General features: G+C 38.3%; 1 protein-coding gene across 1 annotated transcript in view; it reads left to right on the top strand.

Annotated features, from left to right (window-relative positions):
- The first annotated feature begins 4,788 nt into the window (after positions 1-4,788).
- The window catches only part of LOC145987263 (venom protease-like), a 30,625-nt gene continuing 11,827 nt past the window's right edge, over positions 4,789-23,586 (top strand). Inside the window, exon 1 of the mRNA XM_083121781.1 lies at positions 4,789-4,989. Coding sequence (XP_082977907.1) covers positions 4,789-4,989 — 201 coding nt within the window. The remainder of the gene's footprint in view (positions 4,990-23,586) is intronic.

Here is a 23,586-nt window from a genome sequence, read left to right as displayed (position 1 = left end):
AGCGTATGCAGTGTTGACAGTAGTCAACATATATTTTTTTCTGGAATGCTTAGCTTACTAGCATTAGCAGCCACGCGTAGATAGATCACTGTTGGGTTGCAATAAAAAATCATTATAAAAAGTGATACAGGAATCAGAGAGGAGGGCAAGAATATGTAGTGGTGGAAGATCATATTTAATATACGCGTAAACTATCACATATGAAATATTTATGTGAGGTTAAAGTTACACTAGCATTTTTTTGTTGTTTTTTTCGTATAGGGAGGTAAGGACCAGAATGGACTGTCACTGTGTCGAGGGGAAAATATGTGAACAATTTGCAAGTTTCGCAGAATTCTCAGAGTATGAGAGTATCTGTTTATCTCCTTTCGGGATCAACATTTCCTTTGAGTTCCATAGCATGGGTGGTGATTGTTGACCCGACGATATGAATGAATGATAAAAGAAAAACATAATAAAACACAATGCTTACAATGGGATTCGAATGAGCCCCCTCCCTCCCGCAAGACATTGCAAATTGATGTACGGTAGTTTAGCTTTTGAAGTGTTCTGGGATGTATGCTGACGTATTTTCTACTTGTCCTTAATTATCTCCCTTCTACAAAATACTTTGTCGACTGGCAACCCCGATTCATTCGTCCACAAGAACGCGTGGTTTTTTGGCATAGCGGACCGGACACAACGTACCGTGCGAGGTTGACTTTTGCTTTCTTCTGTCGTGTGAAATTTGCAGCGAGTGTTTCGTTCATATTATTTACATTACAGGATCTCTATTGTTTGTCGGTGCTGTGAAGTGATAAAATAGGGGGACCGGGAGTTATTGATGACATTCTCAAGAAGGGATTTTTGGAATTTACGAAAAAAGTGTAAACAATCCGAAATGGAAGGTCTGTTCCTGACTTGGAAGAATTGTTTCAGGCAAGAGTTGTGAAGGATGGTAAGCAGTATATTAGGCATTTTGATTTTTGAGAAGAAGAAAAAATATATCTACAGAGTGATTGACTGAGCAGAAAAACAGTGAAACTTTATTGTTGGCCTTATTCGTTTGTTTCCTCTGCGAAAGGTGTTGTGAAATAGTAGAGGATACTGAGATTTATCAAATTTATTACATGAAATTTGAAAGGATGGAAAATGATTGTGCCATTTCCTTCCCGTTCAATGTTCATCGCACTGCATAAAGGAAATAATCGAAGTTGAATTGTTGGGCTCTACGTAGCTACTATCAGAATATATTTGCGAATATAAAATATCATACATATATTTTACCTCGTTACATTTGCATATTGATACAAGGATGAGAAATTTCCCACTATAAAATTGTAGAAAGAAGTTATTTTCTGAAAAACATGATGGCCAGGGAGGGGGAGGGGGTTTCTGGTCCCCATAATCCATTTCGGTTGGCCCATGTTGTGTATCCTAGTTTAAATGTCACCGCACGCCACTGCTATTTAATGCTCAATTTATGTTTGCGTGTGTGTGTATATATATATATATATATATATATATATATATATATATATGTGTGTGTGTGTGTGTGTGTGTGTGTGTGTGTGTGTGTACATAATGTCATAGCAAATGAAGCGAACATTGAATATAGAAAACATATTTTTAGCCAATTTGTCTCAAGAAAATAACATTGAGCATGCATTTATTCTCTTTATACGATATCTTGTATCTCATACTATCTATTGTATTTTATATTATATTATGCCTATAATTTTATAGACGTATTCTAAATGTACATGTACAATGTGACAATTCCAAACTTTTGTAAAGTTGAATGGATGCTAATAAATAAATAAATCAATCAATCATCTTGAGGACAATTGGGGACAGTGGCGGCTCCTGGTGAACCAAAGTGGAGGGGAGATAGCTTACAAATTTGCTCTACTAGTAATGTGAGTTTAAAAGATGAATTTCGTATAACATCCAACGTAATAAGAAATTGATATGTTCGTGTTTACCCAATATCATATTCTGCACGTTTGCACATATTGTAATAAATTAATAATTATTTAACAGTAATGTGAAGAAGATGGAAGAAGAAATAGAATTCTAACAGATTTAGTCGTAGCATTTTTTAACTTAACAGAGGGGAAAATTCAGAAAAAGGGATATTAATTTTTACACAACTTGATAAGCACAATGACAAATATTTACGTGCATTGATCGTGAAAATTTATAGCAAGAAATTTACAAAAAAAAAAGTTTCCTGTCCAACATGACTAATTGATATGTGAAATAGGGCACCAAAATAATTATCTCACTGGACAGGTGATATCTGCGTTACCAGAAGCTCTACAGTAAAACTTCAAACTTACCATAAATCTTTTTCAGACATGCTTGTAAATTAAATTCATCCTTCTGTTCAACGCGAAATTTGCGAGTGAACTTCCGACCTCCCTTCTTCACCATGTGTCTCTACCGCCCTCTTAAGGCGATTTTGGACAATTGTACTGAAGGAATGTATCAGATAAAATCCATCGGAACATCCCGCATCAAAATAATCTCTTCCTCCTATTTACATATATATATAAATAGGTCCTTCGCAAATATTAACACACAAGACAACACAAAACTCTTGCTCCTATTCACTATTGTAAATAGGTCCTTCGCGTTATGATAGGGACAAACACAACACACACGTCCGCCCCGTACCGAAGCACCAAGCGAACCTCCACAACCTCCCTTCTTGCACACTTGTTCTAGAATCAAATACGGTCTAGGTTTTTTATGTTTATTTTTTTCATCCAGACTTCAGACTTCTGGTAGAAAAACTTAGCACCAACAATTCCTCCAAACTATTCATCACGACAAAACTACAGCACACAACTACCGAAAAAGCTTCACTTTTCCATGGAAAATGAAGAGACAACAAGTGTCAATACTATCGTCTTCCGATCCGGTTGTTTTATTGCTTCGGGGTTACCAGACAATTTTGCCAAATTTTCAGAAATTTATACCGTGCGTCCATTTCGATCTTCAGCCGAGAGATTGGGAGAAGTGTGGCGGGCGACGCTGACGGTGATGCCGACATTTGCGGCCTGTAATGCCCGCTTATTTTTATAGACATATGCAGACATTTATATAAATATTGCAAAACGAGCACTAACCATGTGTTATAAGAGTTGTACAAACTGATATCCACCAAGTGCCAAGTGTGTAGACTTTCGGGGAGAATACGTTGAATAGCCTGAAACTTTCGTGCCTGTAGCTAAAGTCCTTCTGGGTCGGGCCGTGAACTTATCAGCCCCCTCGTAACATGAACCTTGCGGGTGGCATTCCAATCCTCTCACTGACACAACACACATACACACTGCAATAACACAAACAAGTAACGGCAAGTAACCAATAATAACACTCTTGCGCACAGTACGAAATTAACACGCTCTTGGTTTACATCTGCTCGCCACTATATTCACAGCTCTGTCGCGAAGGAACAAAAAACTCGAGCACGGATTGCAAGGAAGCTTACGAACACCATTGACTTTTAACGGTTTCGTCTACAGCGTAATCTTGATACAGTGTTGCACATTCGAAACCTCCAAACGATCCCCATCGGCACAAAACTCTTTCAACGATATAAACTTAAGCAGGACGTTACTGGTCAAAACTATGATTAAAATGTTTTATTATCTGTGGCTCTTAACATCGTTTCTAAAGCGTATTTTTTGTGTAAATAAGGGCAGAACTTGGATGAATTACAGATGATAAATTATAACACAGGTTAGCGCTCGTTTTGCAATATTTATATACATGTCTGCATATGTCCATAAACATAAGCGGGCATTACACAATAAGAAAGCGTTATATACCTCTGGTTCTGCAGCACTATAGGGTTTGTAAATACGCCAACGGAAAGAAGACTGCTTTACGCTTTGGAATTCCTATGACATAGAGGGAGCCGAGAAACCACTGTGATGATTGTTACTTTTGTGCCTGCCATGTCCGTGGGTATAACCGAAAAAATCACAAGCTAATCTCTTATCCTGAGAACATTCTATCGGCCATACGCCCGTTCCTCATGGACCTGACGTGCCAGTGCCTTTGCCTCTAACTGAATTACCAGTCATCTCTTCAGAGTCTTCAGACTCGGAACATCCAGACGGTCAAGGCTCCGATACCGAATATAAGCCCTCTGGAGGCGATTCACCTCAGCCCTTCTCTCAGGTTGAACTTAATGATCTGGGCCTTTCGAAACAGGCAGCTGAATTGTTGGGCTCCAGATTGAAAGAAAAACATTTATTGGCCAAAGGAACCACGTTTTATTGGTACAGGAATCGAGAAAAGGACTTTGTTCAGTACTTTGAGGAAGCGGAGAATTTGGTCTATTGTTCTGATGTTCCCGGATTGTTGAGCAAATTTAATATCACCTACGAAAAATATGAATGGAGGCTGTTTATAGATTCATCGACAAGGAGCCTGAAAGCTGTCCTTCTTCATCACGGAAGCCAGTATGCATCTGTACCAGTTGCACACTCGGTACATTTACAAGAACGCTATGAAAACCTGGCTCTCGTCCTCAACAAAATAAAATATGCCGACCACGGTTGGACCATTTGCGGTGATTTGAAAGTTATCTCCATGCTTCTTGGTCAACAAGGCGGATATACAAAGTTCCCATGTTTCATTTGTGAGTGGGACAGCCGTGCAAAGACTCAACATTGGGTCAAGAAAGAATGGGCTAAAAGACAAAATCTTGAACCAGGCACCAAGAATGTGATTCGGAACAGCTTAGTTGACCCAAAAAAAGTATTGTTACCCCCGTTGCATATCAAATTAGGTGTAATGAAGCAATTTGTCAAGGCTATTCCAAAAGATGGCAATTGTTTCAAATACCTGTGCAAAAAGTTTCCAGGTTTATCCGCAGCCAAGTTGACAGAGGGAATCTTTGTTGGTCCAGATATCCGCAAGCTCATCAAGGACAAAGACTCTGAGACTAGCATGACAACAAAGGAGAAAGAAGCTTGGGTTGCCTTCAATGATGTGGTCAGTAAATTCCTGGGGAATTACAAGGATCCTGACTATAAAGCAATTGTTATGAATATGCTGGACAAATTTCAAGCGTCGGGTTGCTCCATGAGTGTCAAACTACATTTCCTTCACTCACATGTGGACTATTTCCCCGAAAATTTAGGAGCAGCCAGCGAAGAACAGGGTGAAAGGTTCCACCAAGATATTAAAGATATGGAGCGCAAATATCAAGGACGATGGGACAAGATCATGCTCGCCGACTACTGCTGGATGTTAACACGAGAGAGGCCTGAGATTACACATAAAAGAAGAACGTCAAAAAGAAGTTAAAAAGGCAAAAGGGTACGTACGTAAATATAAACTTTGTTTGTGTTTGGTTTTGTTGTTTGTTAAGTTTACAATTTGTGTCAAACGTTCATGTACACATACATTGCTCCTCGTGGTAAATCGTCTATTTTATGTACGTTACCTTAAAAAACACAAATGAACATAATACGTTGGTGCTTTTTTTCTAGAAACTTTACCTTAATGGGATGTTAAAAGTGTAAACGCAAGGGAACTTTGTGTTTTTCTCTCGACCAGAGGCAGCTCGTGCGATCTGGAAACAGTGGTTTTCTTCCATTTAAACCTATAAAAAATAAAATCAATTGCTAATAAATCAGTTTGCATCACCAAGCATCGATTTTATATAGATTTAAATGGATCAAAACTACTGTTGCCAGATAGTGCATGCAAAATTGTTCGCGAACATTCCTTTTCACATAGGATTTTAGCAAAATTATCGATATCGATTGTACAAAAAATCCTGACGTGATGGAAAAAATGGAGGTCATTTTCGAAATCAGCACACCCAATAACATAAAACTCAGCAAACACGTCTCTTGTATTTTTCAACTTCAATTTCGCAGGCCTGTGTAATTCCATTAGATCCAGTCACTGTAAACTAATTGAAACCAACATTTATATTTGTCAACAAGCCTAGACATAATCAAACCAATACTCTCTATGATTATGCCATAATTCATTTATTAATATTAAGTTTAAAGGGTACATATTCATTAATGTATATATATTTTTTAAATAGAAAGATATTTACTAGTTAAATTGTTGGGTTCGGTGCATCGACTCTTAAGGAACCAAGTTACCGGCTAGCGGGCTCACGAAGGTTTAGAACCACTGCTGTAAAGCCCTTACAATAATTAACATAAATTACTGTGACTGAAATGAAATATGAGTGAAATATATAATTTTAGGTCGACATTAAATTTCCAGGTGGATTCGTGGCCCGATTGCTTCCCCCCCCCCCCTTCCAGACGTCCATGGGTGACACTGCCCATAGGAGGCGATGGGATCATAAAAAAGGAGGAACTGAAAGACATGTCTGGGAGCAGATGTATATGGTGGGTGATGACCCAGTGTTCGACGTGGGGGAGGTAGGGTCTTGGGGATGCTATCCCTCACCTAGGATAATTTGAATAAGCATCCCCTCACCTAGGATAATTTGAATAAGCATCCCCACCTACTGCATTGTCTCCATCTCCATGATGAATCATACAAGCATCCCCTACCTATATCCTCAAACTCGACCAAGCATTCCTCGAACTATACTCTGCCCCAGTATCTCTGGAGCAAGGCCGCGCATAGCGGCAGAGAAGGGGGGGGGGAAATCGAGTGGGCAAAGCGAAGCAGTACACGCTGCTGGGAAGGCTGGTAACTAAAGTCGCTTTCCCCCACTCCATGCACCCCGTTCCCTCTCATGTGTTCATTGGTGGAGCTGTCTCGCGTCACTACTTGCGCAGAGACTTGTTTTCGTTCGCTTGCTCTAGAGAGAGAGAGAGAAAGAGAGATACAGGTTATAGGAATTTTCCCTTCGAGTAATAATAAATAATATAATAATCCGTCGCGCAACAGCCCATGAAGGGCCTAGGCGTACCTACCGACTGCCGGTCTCCCTCCCACGCTTTCCTTCGTCACCTCTAAGCCTGGAGATCTTCAACCAGTATTGGAATAATCGGGGGGTCGGCCCGACGTATCCCCAGCCGTTATAGTAGGTCTCCGTGACCGGATTACGCTCACTCACTCGGAGCTCCCCAATTTCCTCACGATGGTGGGTTGCCACCGGCCCTATACGTAGGCCGAATAAATTCCGACCAGAGCCTTCGAGTACTGTAGCCTATATTATTGCAACACACGTTTTCAAAACAGAAGGAAAAGAGATATTCCACATGTGAACTGACAGCATAGAAATGGGGAAAATATTTAGATCTTTTTAAATTGAAAACAAGGAAGTTGATTCATGCCAGGAAACTTTTTAGGGGTCGTTTGCGGTTAGTATATGATAGAATAATAGTACGGCGGATATGTGTAAAATCGTGCATTTTAGTGATAAAGGCTCTGCTGTAGATTGGAATACGAAAGTAAGGGATATTGAAGATAAACTATATAGTTGGAAGGAAGGCGGGGGGTTGGAGTACATGCGCAGAGAGCATGTTTGGAATCGTATATCTGATGTCACACTAGTATAGTCTACTGCTTCAAGTGCAGTTCATGCATTATAGAGGGCACGATTTTTGGGAGGGGGGGGGGGCACCTGCAACAACATATATCTATATTTTTTTAAATATAAATTAAAATGAACATTTGTATTTCAAAATTTATCGCCCAATATCCACGATTCGTTGTCGGCATTTTTGTGTCCTCCTGCAGTCTTTAGGTGTCGCGGACACTTCTCCCTTCTGCCCCTCCCTAGCTACGGCACTGTTCAAGTAAAATATCGCAACAACACTTGATGCTTTTATTTAACTTTAAACCAGCAAACATACAATTGTGTCCAATTATTACTTTTGCAAGTACCGTGGAGTTTTTTTAATTTATGAAACATCCGAGCATTTTTAGTATCAAAAAGTCACTTTGTAGGTTGTTACTTTTAATATGAGGAATTATTTTTAAAAAATAAGGCCTTTTTAGAGAATTTTCAGATCATTAACTTCCAGTCTTACTTATCAATGTGAAATTTGAAATTGAAAGGGCAGTTGGCCCTGATGCCCTTGGAAAGATAATGCAAAGGCATAACAGCCGCTGGATAAGAGTCATTAAAAATCGTTTAGGTAAGTAGTATCTTAATATGTGCGCCTCGACATAACCTCGTATCTGTCTTTAGTTGCCAGCTGTTTTTGTGTTTTCCTAAGATCCAGTAATTTCACGTATGAGTAGCTGAAAGGAAAGGCAATCTTCGAGTATCATATACTTCGGCAATATCCAGTCAGCTGTGCTTAAAGTGCAACGAAAAGAGGAACACATGAAAGTATAAAGGAAGAACAATTACGGCGCTATTTTGTTAAGGTGCTTCTCCTGGATCCTATGATGAAGTCAACGGCAAGAATTATTTTTATTTATCTATGCTGGAATGTTCTGGTGAAATCGAATTGTCAGTCCTATATAGGTAAGTTTAGTGAAACGTTCGTTATTGGGAATTTTTTAAATAAAATAAAAGAGGTTTTGAATATGAAAGGTACAGTGCTAGAAGTGGGACATGCTATCCCAAGCATCATTCCATCTAGGACAATTTCCGTAGGAAATCCACCTACTCGATTGTCTCCATGTTGAATCATACAACAAACTCGATCAAGCTAGGAATTTCCAATGAGCACTGGAAAGATATGATTACTTCAGATCGATTGGGATGGTATAGGGACGATGTCGGGAGTCCGACTAAATCCGTCGAACCTTCCCTCCGCCAGAAATTGACATCCTTGATTTGAAACACTTATTATAACGGTCGATTATCGAAATAAAGTTGAATTCACAAAATATCCTTCGTGCTTTCAACATTTATTGAACGAGGCGTATAAGAGTTAATAACAAAATTGATTTGTTGTTTTAAGTCCACTTTATGCACAGTAAGGCTAATCGGGACTGGACCTACAGTTTAAAGTGGGTTCCGAACCACTTGTGCCTCCACCGGGTATCGAACCCGGGACCCCTTGATTACAAGGAGACGACGCTACCACTGCGCCATCGGGGAGGCTCGTTAATAACAAAATAAAATAGCTATAGAGAAGGGATGTTTACAGATTTTGCCAGATGTCAATTTTGCCAACAAGTTTCAAGCCAATAAGTATTTTTGCAAGTCAAGTAACATCGTCGCCTTGTAATCAAGGTGCTCCGGATTCGATATACCTGGTGGAGGTTCGGTTGATTTATCGAATTAGGTTATTTTAAGCTGATTTTCTGGCACTTTTTTGCTAATCGCAACGGTGCGGATGATTCATGATATGATGAAATTTATGGAGGGACATTCGCAAAAACGCCCAGGTTGGGATTTGAACCCGGAAACTTGGCACTTCGCCACGAAGGTCGGCACGTAGTCATTCGGATCCTACTTTAAATTGAATGCCCAGTCCCGATTAGCCTATGTGTGCATAAAGTGGAATTTAGAATTCAAGTGCTATACGATTATGGAAAGAAGGGAAATGTCTAGGAAACGGGATAACATTAATAAATTTGAAACAGAATTCATAGTGGGTAAAGGATGAAAACCGTGCACTCGAAAAACGTAGCTATGCTATCTAAAAATACCGATGCATAAATTGAGCAAATAGGTAATCTCAGTGGGTTCATCTGACGGCTTTTGCGAGTTAGAGTCCGTTTTCGTAGAATGATCATGTCTTTGGTATAGTGGAACCACGAGCAAAACAACCTGCGCAGACCCGCGACTCCTGTGCACCATACCCCCGCGAGTAGGGGAGGGGGAGAGTGGATCATGCTTCCTTATGGCCCGAGGTGGAGGGAAGAAGGGAAAGCTGCGCGGGGACTTTTCGTCCCAAGGTTTTTTTTCCTTGTGGTCGATCTATACGTTATTTAAAAGAAAAAATAAATGCTTGTGAGAACGACGAATCTGTAGTGCATACACACAGGCGTTCATAGCTCCGAACCAATGGCAGAAAGTTACTTAGAAAACTTATTCACCTTTATATCCTCCTCACTCGTATCAAATTTTGCCTGGGGTTCACGGCAGTTTGTATTAATCAATAGTTTGTATTAAATCCACTTTATGCTCATACATTGCTAATCTGGAATGGACCTACATGCAGTTTAAAATTGAATTCGAAACACACTGCAATATGCCTACACCGAATATCCTTCGATTACAGTGTGGCAGGGGTTCCCAAACTTTTTTTTTTTTGTTTGTTTCACGGCGCCCTTAGTGTTTCAAGATTTTCCCGCAGTGCCCATGTCAGAATGTAGTTCTATTTAACACTTGCAACGCTCTGTTACTGCGGATAGGTTGCTTACCTTAAGGCGAGGAGGGACAATTACGCACTAGTTGTGCATTTATTTCAATATCGTCGGATTGGGTACTGCTATTTAAAAAAGGGTTTAGTATGCAAGAGAGTATGAATTTCTCTCCATGTTGCAAGTGGAAACTGTTTTTCAAGTTGATAAGTAAGCTAGACACAATGTTTGAAAAATATGATTAATAAGTATTTACAGAATCCCATGTACTCCTTATGTGAAATCGACTTCAACTTCAAGTTACGGCTAATCAAATGGGAGTTTCAACTCTTCCTAGTACTATGACATAGTTCAACCTGATGTGCATAAATTGATGAGCTACATTTCACCATTAATAGAGCTAAATATGACTTTCAAGGAGCTAGATTAACGAAAGTTGCATAAAGTGCCTTCTAGGGTAATTTTAGGTGTCGGAGGGGTGGGGGCGCTGCTATTACCGTTAGCTTTAAAGTGATGGCAAGTTATTCTTAGTTTTCACTGCCTAGATTTGGCAGCATCACCCATCTCAATAATCCAATGATGTTCATATGAAATCTTAAATAAAGGATTCCCGGATAATAATATTGTCATCTTCACCTTAGCTACAGCGCTATATATAAAAATACCTGGGGAGGAAAGAGGGGGTGGGTGACGCAGCCTATATATCACGTCACGTCCAAAATGTACACTCAGGTCAAAGGTTAGTCTTTATGGGCCGGAGCCAGTTGTGGCATCATGGTGGGGCAGAGGGCGGGTGCCACAGTTCACCGTCAAACGAGTGCACGAAAGAGCCAGATGTGGCTCCAAGAGAGCGAAGTTGGCAACAGTGATTGGCAGCTGCCCCAGCGAGAAAGACCTAGGGGAAATTGTCCCTCCACAAATTAAGTGAAAAAGAGAAACACATGTTTCAAATTCAGAAACATTTTGTGACAGTCAGATTTACCGTCATTATTATTATCATTATTATTCATGTATGTAGCGGTAAAAAGACGTGTTGATTCAAAGTGTTAAGTGTTTTAATTTGTAAGATTACATATTTGATTTTTGCCAAGCCGACGGGAGGAACGAGACATTCGCTTGTGTTAAGGGTGAGCACCTGAAGGGTCACGCTATGCGTGTAAAGCTTAGGAAATTCGACCGTAATGACAAACATTTAAATATCTCGGTTTCCAACGGTCAGATTCATGTGAAACTTATACCAGCGCAGCGGCATATGTGCAAAGACAGATGTGTGGAGTTTCGTCACGATCAAGTGACAATTACGGACGCCAGATCAAATCGGTTCTAATTGATCAGTTTGTGGACAGCGATTGCAATTGAGCTATGGGCGACAGCCAGGCGGAAACTTAATCCGTCTGAGTAAACTTCGGACACGGTCCGTCCTAGTTTGGAGACAATAGAGCGTGGTGGAATAACCTCTTCGGAAGCGTCTCTCCAACGTGCGCCTAGCGTCCTTTTTCAAAATCCAAATAAAACGAAGGACATGGTTTTTCGATACACAGTCTTACCGCGATCCTTGTAGTGAGAGCAGCTCCGTGCTAACTCTCCATATACAGTTTTGCCGCGATTCTTGGAACGAGAGCACCTTCGCGCTACCTTTCGTGTACAGTGGACTTTGTTGTGTTGTGCGAACACCAGTGTGTGTGATAGGCAGTAAGTCTACACGAGTGCGCCTACCTCAACCGCTGGGGGAAGTTGAAGCGAAACCGTGTTTCCGTGATTACCTTACGCCATTTATAATTTTTGAGAAACAAGGAACACCGGAAACTATGGCGAGCTAGAGGAAGAAAGGAGATGAGGGCGTTACGTCGATTCGCCCGACGTCAGAAGAAACTACGCCGATGATGCCTATCCGCCGCCATGGAGAGAGAGAGAACGTCGAACGCCGCCCTATTGATATGCCGACGACGCCTACCATCCGCCACGTTGACGCCCCGACGACGCCTACCAGCCGCGACAGAGAGACGTAGAGAGAGATGTTGACGCCCCGACGACCCCGACGACGCCTACCAGCCGCGACAGAGAGACGTAGAGAGAGATGTTGACGCCCCGACGACGCCGACGACGCCTACAACGACCGCTCAGATGCGACGTCCGAACCGCGCCATACCACGGAGATCCACCGATCCCGAGAGGAAGAGAAGCCGGGGAACTAGGTGTTTGAATCCTTTTCGCATCTTCATCGTCGCGACCAAAGAAACCTTTCGCGTGGATACTATGTGTTTTCAATCGCCCATAAAGACGCCAGGATGCACCTCGGAAGCTGAGAGTTGGTAAAGTATTCGCCTGTGTGATTGTCAGCACGTGACGGCCCGATTGATTTAGAGAACGCCCTTGAAATTCGTCGACATCTTGAAAACGCCCACTCAACTCGAAATTTTATATCAAACTCCCGTCGCGCTTGTCATTTGTAATCTATTCGTCTCAGGTCAATTTTTCTTATTCCTTGTGATATTTTTTTATGATCTTAAATTCATTGTTGTTTGTGCTCCTTTGTATTTGTTTAAAGTGCGTACTATTAGAGTAAAGCGCCGCCCGCTTAATTGCATAATCTACTTGAGGTTTGTTCATTTTTATGTGTCAATGCTAGCTATGTCAGGCCGCATGTGTGATTATTTAGTAAAAGTATTTGCCTGGTAATGTGAATTGCTCGTCGCGGCGAAGTGTTTAAGTCCCGCCTGCTAGAAAGTATATGGTTGCGTCACTCAACGGAGGTTATTTGTTATGTTTGAACCACGTGAGGTCTTGTAAAAGGAAAACGTCCGCCCACGTGAATGTAATTGCCGTTGAGACGCCTTTGTTTATACTGGTCAAGTAATGTATTGTCACCGCGCCGACTAGTTTCTTTTTAAAAACTAAAGGTGAACTTAAGTAAGGGCTGGCTAGGATTTAAGTAGCACTGGAGCAAAAAATCACAAATGACCTGATTAGACAAAAAGTAAGATAAAATTAATTGAGAATGCAATAATTAGGGCTTGTCGCCATAAAACCTGTACATGTCATGTATAATTTCTTGTGTCGATGACCCCATGAGGATTGAATCTGAGAGAGAATGTGAGAGTGCAAGTGTGGGGACCTGTAATGATTCCATTTTTGTTGGTTATGAATAGAATATACTTTTTATTTTCATGTTAATTTTGGGCTATATCATTTTCGTATGCATGTCGCTACCCGTGATTTTCAGGTAGGCAGCTAGCCGCTTCCCGGCTACAGGTAAAGAGGTGGTAATCTGAAACTGCATATGTCTTTGTGTTTATTCGATATGGCTTATCACTATGCACTGTCGGTCACCGGTTCCTACACACGAACTTAACCTGGACCGTAACGCTATTTCGCTTGTCCGAGGGAGATTTTGCCGCCTCTATCTAGGTAGTGGTTGCATTTGTTTTCCCGGGCAAGGGAGGGCGTAGCAATTTTATATGTAAAAAGTACTAAATAAATAAACACATATTTTGAAAAATGATTAAATATATGGGAACATTTCGCAGCGTCCCAGTAAGCCAGCCACGGTGCAGCGCACACGTTGGGCAAGTTTATAGACATTCCAACATATTTATCACTTCTAGGTGATTCACAAAGCACTTCTTCAACATTATTTAATGATCTGGATCAGCATACTTGAGAGTTCATAAGGGGATGCGAAATCTGTACCGGGAAGAACGGTCACAATAATGTCGGCACACTGCGACGAAGCAAGGAATTTTCACAATTCTCGCGAGTCACTGTGCGACTTTTTGCAAAAAAAATTGCAAAATTGAACTTTGCGGCCGCTTAGATTGTTCAGACATATCGACGGATCCCAAACTACACTGTAAAGATTTATGAGAAACGCGCTAATACCGCTCTCAAAATCTACTATGCACTGGCACGATAATTCACATCCTGGATTGTCTCGCTGTTCTTACCAACAAAACATTTCACAATAGTTAAGTTTATTGTAGTTCAAATTCAGAAATTCAAATGTACCGCGTAAACAATGGGAAAGCGGACTGGTGATTGTGTATTCATGTTGGCCTAGTATTTGTCTACATTAGCAGCTTACAACGAACCAAGAACTTTATTTAGTTAATATTCATTGTTAACAGAAAAAAAATACATGTTCGTTGAACATTGTTGCAGCTGAAATACAAAACAACTTTTCTCTTTTAAATCATAGTTGCCCTCATATTTAATTTTCAATAATTCGTGTTTATTTTCAAGGCATTCACTATTAAAGATGTGTGTGTTTGGAATGTTGTGCTCTTCTCCATGCTGCATGGGAATAATAATTCAAATTATTATTATTATTTCTGTCGCAGATCTAGGTGTTAAATTAGCCATTTTAATTTTTTTTCTACAGCATTTTCCATAATCTTTCAAAAACTCAAGGGGACTTAAACCCGGTAAACCCCCTTGTGTACGCCACTGGAAACAATGTACTTACATCCAGCAACTACTAGAGTGATTGAAAAAAATCATACAGAAACTCAGAACTACTTGGTCGTGTAGTGTAGATGAAATTCCCACGAAATCCCCACTTATGTTGTCAAACAATGCAAAGAATATATTGCAATCCTACTGTGCCACATAATCAATTTGTCCTTCACTGCAGGAGTTTTTCCCCAATAGCTGAAGGAAGCAAAAGTAATGCCAATATTCAAGAAAGGAGATAGAAATAACTTAGCCAACGAACTACAGACCAATTTCTCTCTCCTCCCCATTTTCGAAAATTTTAGAAGCTACCATGAACAATCGAATTGTATCATTTTTAGAAAAACACCAACTTATTTCAAATACTCAGCACTGCTGTCCTCATCTTCTATGTTTGGCACACACCGCCTACTAGCGAGTTCCTGCCAGTGGTCGTAGTTGTGAGCAGTACACTCTTCTCAAAGAATGCCTACACTTTACTCAGCATGACTTCTGCAAAGGGAAACAACTTAATCTGCTATTTTTCATTATTTGGAATATGTAAGAGGGACATTGGACAAAGGAGAACAATGCACGGGTCTCTTTCTAGATTTAGCAAAAGTATTCGATCTAGTACCCTTTGGAAAACTATTACAAAAAATAAACAAAAAAACATTGTGGCATAAGAGGCAGTGCACATGATTGGTTCACATCCTATCTTAGCAATCATATGCAAGTAGTTGAGATTATCCACAGAAAGGAAAGGATGACGGTATACAATCTAGCTTTGTCTCAAAACCCTGCACATATCAAGTGGAGTTCCACAAGGATCTAGTATTTTACCAGTACTCTTCTTAATATATATTAATTATTTGCCAATAAATTTTAATTAAGCAAAAGCACTCTTTATGCAGATGATACAAGTGTAGCCATCACTGGTGATAAGGAACGAACCCTTAACTCCAGTGGCGCAGGAACGTTTTTCATTTGGGGGGGTACAAAATTCAGCCTCCCATATATATATATATATATATACACACACACACACACCTACTACTACTATACCTAGCAGGCACGTATGTAGAAATACATTTCGGGGGTCCAACAAAGTGTCGCAATAATAATAATAATAATAATACATAATAATAATTAGAATAATTATATTTAATTCAATTAAAATATTAATTAAATATGTAAATTAATTAATGTTGCATTTTTATTATTACATGAATAGGTAAAAGATAGTAAAAGAATAGATATACAGAACAGCACGTACTCATTATCTAGCTTTCGTGTAGTTAAGATCACCAAGATTTGCATAAAAACAACTGCCCTGGCAAGGATTTCATGTCAAATAGAAAAATAATTGAATATTTATTGAATAACAAAAGAGGAGTTAGATCTAATTAATGAAAAGTAAAGTTGATGATCGATATTTTATGGATATTATCATTAGTAGTGTGCATTAATATTTGGAACCATTCAAAGCCGTATGAGCCAATTTCCTTGCCTTTCAATAAGTGCAGCGGAAATAATCATCGATTATATATCTAATGCTAAACAATTACATTTTGATTATTTACTTTTACTACTTGGTAAGCATTTCGAGTAAGATCCCTTGGACCCCCCCCCCCCCCCAAATACATCCTTGATACCTAGGTATAATGTGAAGCCATGGGAAACATCTATTTTAGAACAACACACACGAATGTCCTCTTATTTAATGCAAAATTTGCATAAATATATTACTTCTTTGTTTTTCTTGGAATTTATGTTGTTGTTTTTTTTTTTTTTTGTTTGTTTTTTTAAAATAGATTTTAAAACCTGATAACAATTCTGAAACATATAAAGCTCTGGACCTCGTTCTGGGCTTATTTGGATTTAACGGAACGGAAAATCAGGAGTTTGAAATGTGAAAATTGCGAACAAAGATACATCTATTAATTTTAATTCATGTTGAGATTAAAGGGAGTGAGGAATATCTTGAGCCACCCCAACCAGGAATAATCATCTCCCACCCACTGGATATAGAAACCACATTATTGAAACTTCAGTTCAGTTCATTCTAATATTAAAGCCCCATAGCTACGCATAAAAATATCTTTAAACAATTTATATGGCAGATGTGTACCACATCCAATGCCCTTTAGAAGCCATGTATTTCGTATTTTCTCAGACATCTATAGGGCGTTGTATTAGAAAAAGAAAAAAAACTGAGTTGAGATGGTTCCCGATCAACTCGTAAGAAGTCTAACTTTGAAATATTTGTGAAACATTTGCCAAAGCATTTATTTGTTATATATTTAGCTGTACCTAATGACACTCTTCAAGCACTGAAAGTACTATCATTACATATACAAAACCTAAATCATTCAGATCTCTGAGAAAGCAAGGAAAGCCATACGCTCAAAAGTTGTTTTTTTTTTCAATCAATCAATCAATATTTGGTGGACAATATGAAGAGCCGGCCAAGGCTTCTTTTCGTATGGAGTGGTATTAAATGCAGATACATGCGTATGTTTTAGGGTGACATGTCAATTGCTAGTGCATGTGAAAAGGTAAACTTTAATGTAAACAAAAGCATGCACGTCACAGTTAAAGATTTTTGAATCTACAAAGAAAATCCAAAACACATACCCGCCTCGCCGGCCTCCGTGAGGGAAGGGTTAGCATAGCGCGCTATGACGCCAGGGGTCCCGGGTTTGAATCCCAGCCTGGGCATGGATGTTATTTGTGAGTGTCCATCAATTCAATCATATCATCACTCATCCTCATCTTCGCGATTAGCTAAAAGTGGCAGAAATGCAAAGTAAAATGAACCAAATATATCAATCAAACATTCCCATCTCACTCAATGACTGTGAATCCAATCCAAAATCTACCAATAGAACCTGCAGTGTTTCATTTATCTCGTGCATTCATCTGACTAATGAAATTTTCTTACAGTTTGACTTTATAGGGTTTAACTTAAAATGGCGTTGTGTTTGCGTTGCATTCGATACCAAAATCAGATTTTAAGCAATTAATGTCCAATTATATTATTAATATAACTAATACATAGGTAAAAATAAGTCCCCCATCTGATAAAATCGCAGATTGCACCCTGTATAAATGTCTAGGAAAAAATTCATTTCACCTAGGAATGATATCCCGATGCGATGAGTGTAGAATTGTCACAGCCTCTCATGTGTAGTGAGGTCCTTCTCGTTCTTGTTTGTGTTTATTTTTCTTTCGGCTTCCACTCTGAAGTTATTAAAAACACATTCTTGATCCATTTCATGCTCAGCTAGCCTAGAGACTCTATTTTATAATAAAATCTCTTAACACAGTATATAGGTTTAAGTATAGTTTTCCGAACACCCTCTTGCAAAGTTATGAAAAATATGGGTGAGGTACAGTAGTAGTAAGTACATTGTTTCGGAAAATTCCATTTTAAATATTCAAAAGAAAATGGGGCCAGTCATACACTCTTCAGATGAAGATTTGTATCTTATCTTCGAATCGACGCGACCACCTATTTAGAAAAGTGTACCCCCCTTTCGCAAAGGAGCATTCGTTCTCAGCGTGATTTTCTGAGAGCAAATGTGATTTCATCGTTCCACACACATTTTAAACAATTTTCATCTCCTTAAAGATGTTTTCAAGAACATAGGTCAATGAACTAACTAGTATCAAGAGCAATGTAGTAGAATAAGTTTACAATGGTTTGAATTTCTGTGGTAAGGAAGATAATGCTTATAAGTTATAAAAAATATTCACTTTTTTATTGGGCGAATTTAAAATAGGTTCCTTTAACAGTAGCACCTTACGTCTGCTGTCAAATTACCAAAGGGGGGTACAGGGGGTACAACTCGATTTACGGATTTAGGGGGTACAGTACCCCCCTTCAAAAATTTGAGGGGGTACAATGTACCCCTGTACCCCCCCGTTCCTGCGCCACTGCTTAACTCTAATATCAAACATGTAACAATCAAACTCAGCGAATGGTTTTCTGACAATAATTTAGTATTAAACAGCAGCAAAATTGTTGCTGTCAATTTCCATCACACAAGGAATAAAATGATAAATGAACCAAATGTTATATTAGGTAATAAGGCAGTAAATCACATTAAAACAGTCAAATTCCTGGAAGTATGGATTCATGAAAGCTTAAAATGGGACCCACACATAGATCACCTTTCCGCAAAACTAGGCAAAATTATATTTGCCATTAGTAAGATGAAATCAATATCAAACTTAAGAAACATTGAAAATACTATATTTCACCATGTTTCAATCTTTATTACCCTACGGCATAATCTTCTGGGGAAATGCCACTAATAGTAACAAAATTTTTGTGCCACAAAAGAAAATAGTCAGAACAATAGCAGGAGCTAAGAGAAATACACCCTGCAGAAAACTGTTTAAAAACTTAGACATATTACCCTTACCATGCTTGTATATACTGTACTTCATCTACTCATGTATGTAAAAACAGTCTTAAACAATTCCTTCAAATGTAACAACGCGTCATATATATACAATACAGGGAATGGCAGCAACCTCATAACACAACACCACATTATTTGAATAGGGAAACACAAATCAAATGCTCTGAAACGTATGGGAAATGGGGAAAGCTTTTTGGGATAAATTAATTACCAACATGTCAGCCATCTTATAGTCAAGTTCATTTCCTTAGCAGAAAAAGTTGTCATGTGGCATACCAAGATTTTTTTTAAATAGTCATTGTCATTATTTTCTTTTATGGCCTAATATGCATGTAAAAAAAAGGGCCGATAATTTTTTACACGGGGTTGGCTTTACTTTAACAGTCGGCGTCTCTTCTCGTTTATCATAATCTTGGTCTCATCTCTTGCCTCGTTCTGGTTCGTCTCGATACACAATCATGTCTCGTCTCTAATTGCAAACTTTCACAGGGTCATAAAGACAAAACGAATTTATCGTAAGTAGTTTTTCTGCTTGGCGGTACGATTCGACGCTACAGACATTCAAGGAACACTATTTCATCCAGAATGTATACCTTTACATTCTCAAATTCTGAAATTTGGCATGTGGGAGTCCCTTCATGAACCTAACTTGCAGTAGGGGTCTCAACTTTTAGATTACCTTCGCTTTGGTCAGTATGAGGTGACGTGTGTTGCCTAGTTTCTGACGTTGCAAAGTGGGGTTGAACTGCGTTCCATGCTTGGAATTATGAAGTCTTTTCTTTTTCTTTTTTAGATTTTTTGTTGGATAGGGACTCAGAAAGTAGAGTAGCATAAGGTTTTAATATCTGACTTGCCATGGATTGAGGTTGCAAGGTGTGACAGTTGAGAATCTGCGGGGTTTCATTGCAAAGGGTTTGATTTCTTAGGTGCCCACAACCAGTTGGTGCTGTCAGCTCCAGTTTCCTATTCATTCTCTTTGTTAAATCAGGCAGGATTCTTTGTCCTTTCACTAAGTTCCTAAGTAAATTATCAGAAACCTTCAGTTCATCACATACTTTTTCTTGACCAAGTGGTAGTACTCAAACTGATAATTCTGACTTTTTCAACATTAGTTTTTTTCTCATTTACCTTTTTCTTCTTATCATTTCAATTATATGATTGTACTGGCCGCGCAGAGGATTGTCACTCTTGCTTTCCTTTTCTTCAGTTTTAATACTTAGTGAAAAGCAACTTTCCTGTTTCCTTTGCACTCCTTGTAGGATGTGAATATATTTTTATTTTTTCGAGCAAGATCACTTTATTGCTTTTCTGCAATCAGCCCCCCCCCCCTCAATTTTGAAACAGGAGATGCAATTTTTTTTTTTATTATTTATTTATTTATTACTAGTTGTACTGTCTAGTATGTTTGTGTAGTAGTTGTGCTGTCTAGTATGTTTGCTTTGTCTTGCGGAATAGTTGTGCTGTCTAATTTGTTTGTGTTTGTCTTGTGTAGTAGTTCCTCCATTCATATTGGGGGTTAGGCGTAGAGCTGACAACTCTGCACTGTAAAAAAAAATGTCAAGAAACAGCAATATAAGGCCATGGATGTTCCCAAGGTAAAATATTCAGGAGGTAAAATAGTCCCCCGTTCGGATCTCCGGGTAGGGACTACTTTGGGAGGTCCCTGGACTAAGGATAAGATCTACGTTAGGAATAAGGATATTAAATTAGGCACCTGGAATGTTCTGAGCCCTTACCGGCCTGGGGCATTTCAGTGTACAGTTAATGAGATAGTTAAGTATAAATTAGATGCAGTAGCTGTCCAGGAAGTTAGGTGGCCAGGAGAAGGGAATTGTAAAACTAAAAATTATACTTTTTTCTATGGTGGTACTGAAAATCATAATTTTGGAACAGGCTTTTTCATAAATAATAGAATTATCTCGGCTCTTAAAACAGTAGAATTTATTAATGATAGGATATCATAGGCAGTTTTACAGGGTAGGTGGTGTAAAATTATTTTAATAAACATACATGCACCAACGGAAGATAAAGATGATAATACTAAAGATGATTTTTATACAGAGTTAGAACAGGTCTTTGATAAATTTTCTCAGTATGATATGAAAATTCTTTTAGGTGACTGTAACGCACAGATTGGCAAAGAAGAGACATTTAAACCCACGATTGGTAAAGAAAGTCTTCATGAATTAAGTAATGATAATGGTATAAGATTGATTACTTTTGCAACCTCAAAGAATTTAATTGTGAAAAGTACCACTTTTGAACATAAAGATATCCATAAATATACCTCCAGATGGTAAAACTCATAATCAGAAAGATCATATTCTCATTGATAAGAGAAGGCATACTAGTATAATTGACGTTCGTACACATAGAGGTGCTGACTGTGCCAGTGACCATTATTTAGTAATTGCTAAATTAAGATAAAGACTCTCAGTGATAAATCATAAGCAACAAAATCTAAAAGTTCTAAAATTTGATACAGGAAAGTTTACTGATGAAAGAATTAAGAAAGATTACCAAATTAAACTGTCAAATAGATTTGATGTTTTGCAGGATTTAAATGATGATGAAAATATAAATGAAACAGGCGTAACTAAGAATTGGGAGCACATACGTAATGCAATAGAATCAGCAGCTAAAGAAAGTATAGGATACCATAAACCGAGAAAAAGTAAGCCATGGTTTGATAATGAATGTCATAATCTAATAGAAATAAGAAATCAGGCTAGACTTAGGTGGTTAAATAACTCTGATGATACAAATCTAAACAATTATAATAGAATAAAGCGAGAAGTTAACCGCACGATTAGAAGTAAAAAAAGAGATTACTTGAAAAGCAAAATTAACAAAATTGAAACAAACAGCAAAAATAAAAATATCCGAGATTTATATAAAGGTGTAAATGAGTTTAGAAAGGGGTGGCAACCTAAAGTAAACTTGATAAAAGATAAAGACGGTGATTTTCTAGCTGACCCAAGCGATATTCTAAATAGATGGAAGAACTACTTTAATGACCTTTTAAATGTCCATGTAGGAGATAAATCAGAAGTAAATGAAGTCCACACAGCAGAACCTTTAGTTCCAGAACCTAACTTGACTGAAGTTAAGGATGCTATTAAAAGGCTAAAGAATAACAAAGCACCTGGCAGCGATTTAATACCAGCTGAGTTAATTAAATATGGTGGAAATTCATTAATATGTCAAATTCATAAATTAATTTGTTTAATATGGAATAAAGAAGAAATCCCTCAACAGTGGAAAGAATCCATAATTGTTCCTGTGTTTAAAAAAGGTGATAAAATGAACTGCAATAATTACCGTGGAATTTCTCTACTCTCAACAACATATAAAATATTATCTAACATTATCTTAACAAGACTAACCCCATATGCTAATGAAATTATAGGTGATTATCAATGTGGATTTAAACGTAACAGATCAACTACAGATCAAATTTTTCACATCAGACAGACACTTGAAAAAAAGTGAGAATATAATTAAAATATCCATCAGCTATTCATTGATTTCAAAAAAGATTCGGTCAAAAGAGATAAATTATATGATATATTAGCAGAGTTTGGAATACCTAAGAAGCTTGTTAGTATGATAAAAATATGCACCAGTGAAACAGAAAGTAAAATTCGTGTGGGTATTAATATGTCTGACAAATTTACAATTCATGATGGGTTAAAACAAGGAGATGCATTATCTCCATTGCTCTTTAATTTTGCCTTAGAATATGCTGTAAGGAAGGTAAAAGAAACTAAAGAAGGACTAAAATTAAATGGTGTGACTCAGTTGTTAGCATATGCAGATGATGTAGACTTACTGGGGGATGATGTGAATACAATTAAGAATAATGCTAAAATATTTTTCAAAACTGCTAAAGAGATAGGTGTGGAAGTTAACAAAGAGAAAACTAAATATATGCTTACAGGCCGAAACCAAGTATTAGGTAATAATCAAAATCTAATTATTGATAACAACTCATTTGAACCAGTTTCCAAATTCAAATACTTAGGAGTAATATTAACAGATGAAAATTATATTAAAGAGGAAATAAAAAGTAGGCTTAATTCAGGAAATGCATGTTACTTCTCTCTTCATAAACTTTTGTCTTCTCGTTTAATATCTAAGAAACTAAAAGTTAAAATATACAAAACAGTAATTTTGCCTGTAGTATTATATGGATGTGAAACTTGGTCCCTTACATTGAAAGAGGAACATTAATTGAGAGTATTTGAAAATAAGATCCTTAGGAAAATATTTGGACCTAAAAGGGATGAGGAGACAGGTGAGTGGAGAAGGTTGCATAATTTAGAACTACATAATTTGTATTCATGTCCAGATATTATTAGAATAATTAAATCAAGAAGACTTAGGTGGGCAGGCCATGTGGCACAAATGGGAGAGGAAAGAGGAGTTTACAGGATTCTTGTTGGGAAACTTGATGGTAAGAGACCTGTAGGAAGGCCTTGACGAAGATGGAGGGACAACGTTGAGATGGACCTAAGGG

Source organism: Lepisma saccharinum, chromosome 1, assembly GCF_977018435.1.
Source record: "Lepisma saccharinum chromosome 1, izLepSacc3.1, whole genome shotgun sequence".
Taxonomy (NCBI): domain Eukaryota; kingdom Metazoa; phylum Arthropoda; class Insecta; order Zygentoma; family Lepismatidae; genus Lepisma; species Lepisma saccharinum.
Note: the sequence above shows the minus strand (reverse complement) of the source record. Positions and strands in the feature narration are given on the sequence as shown.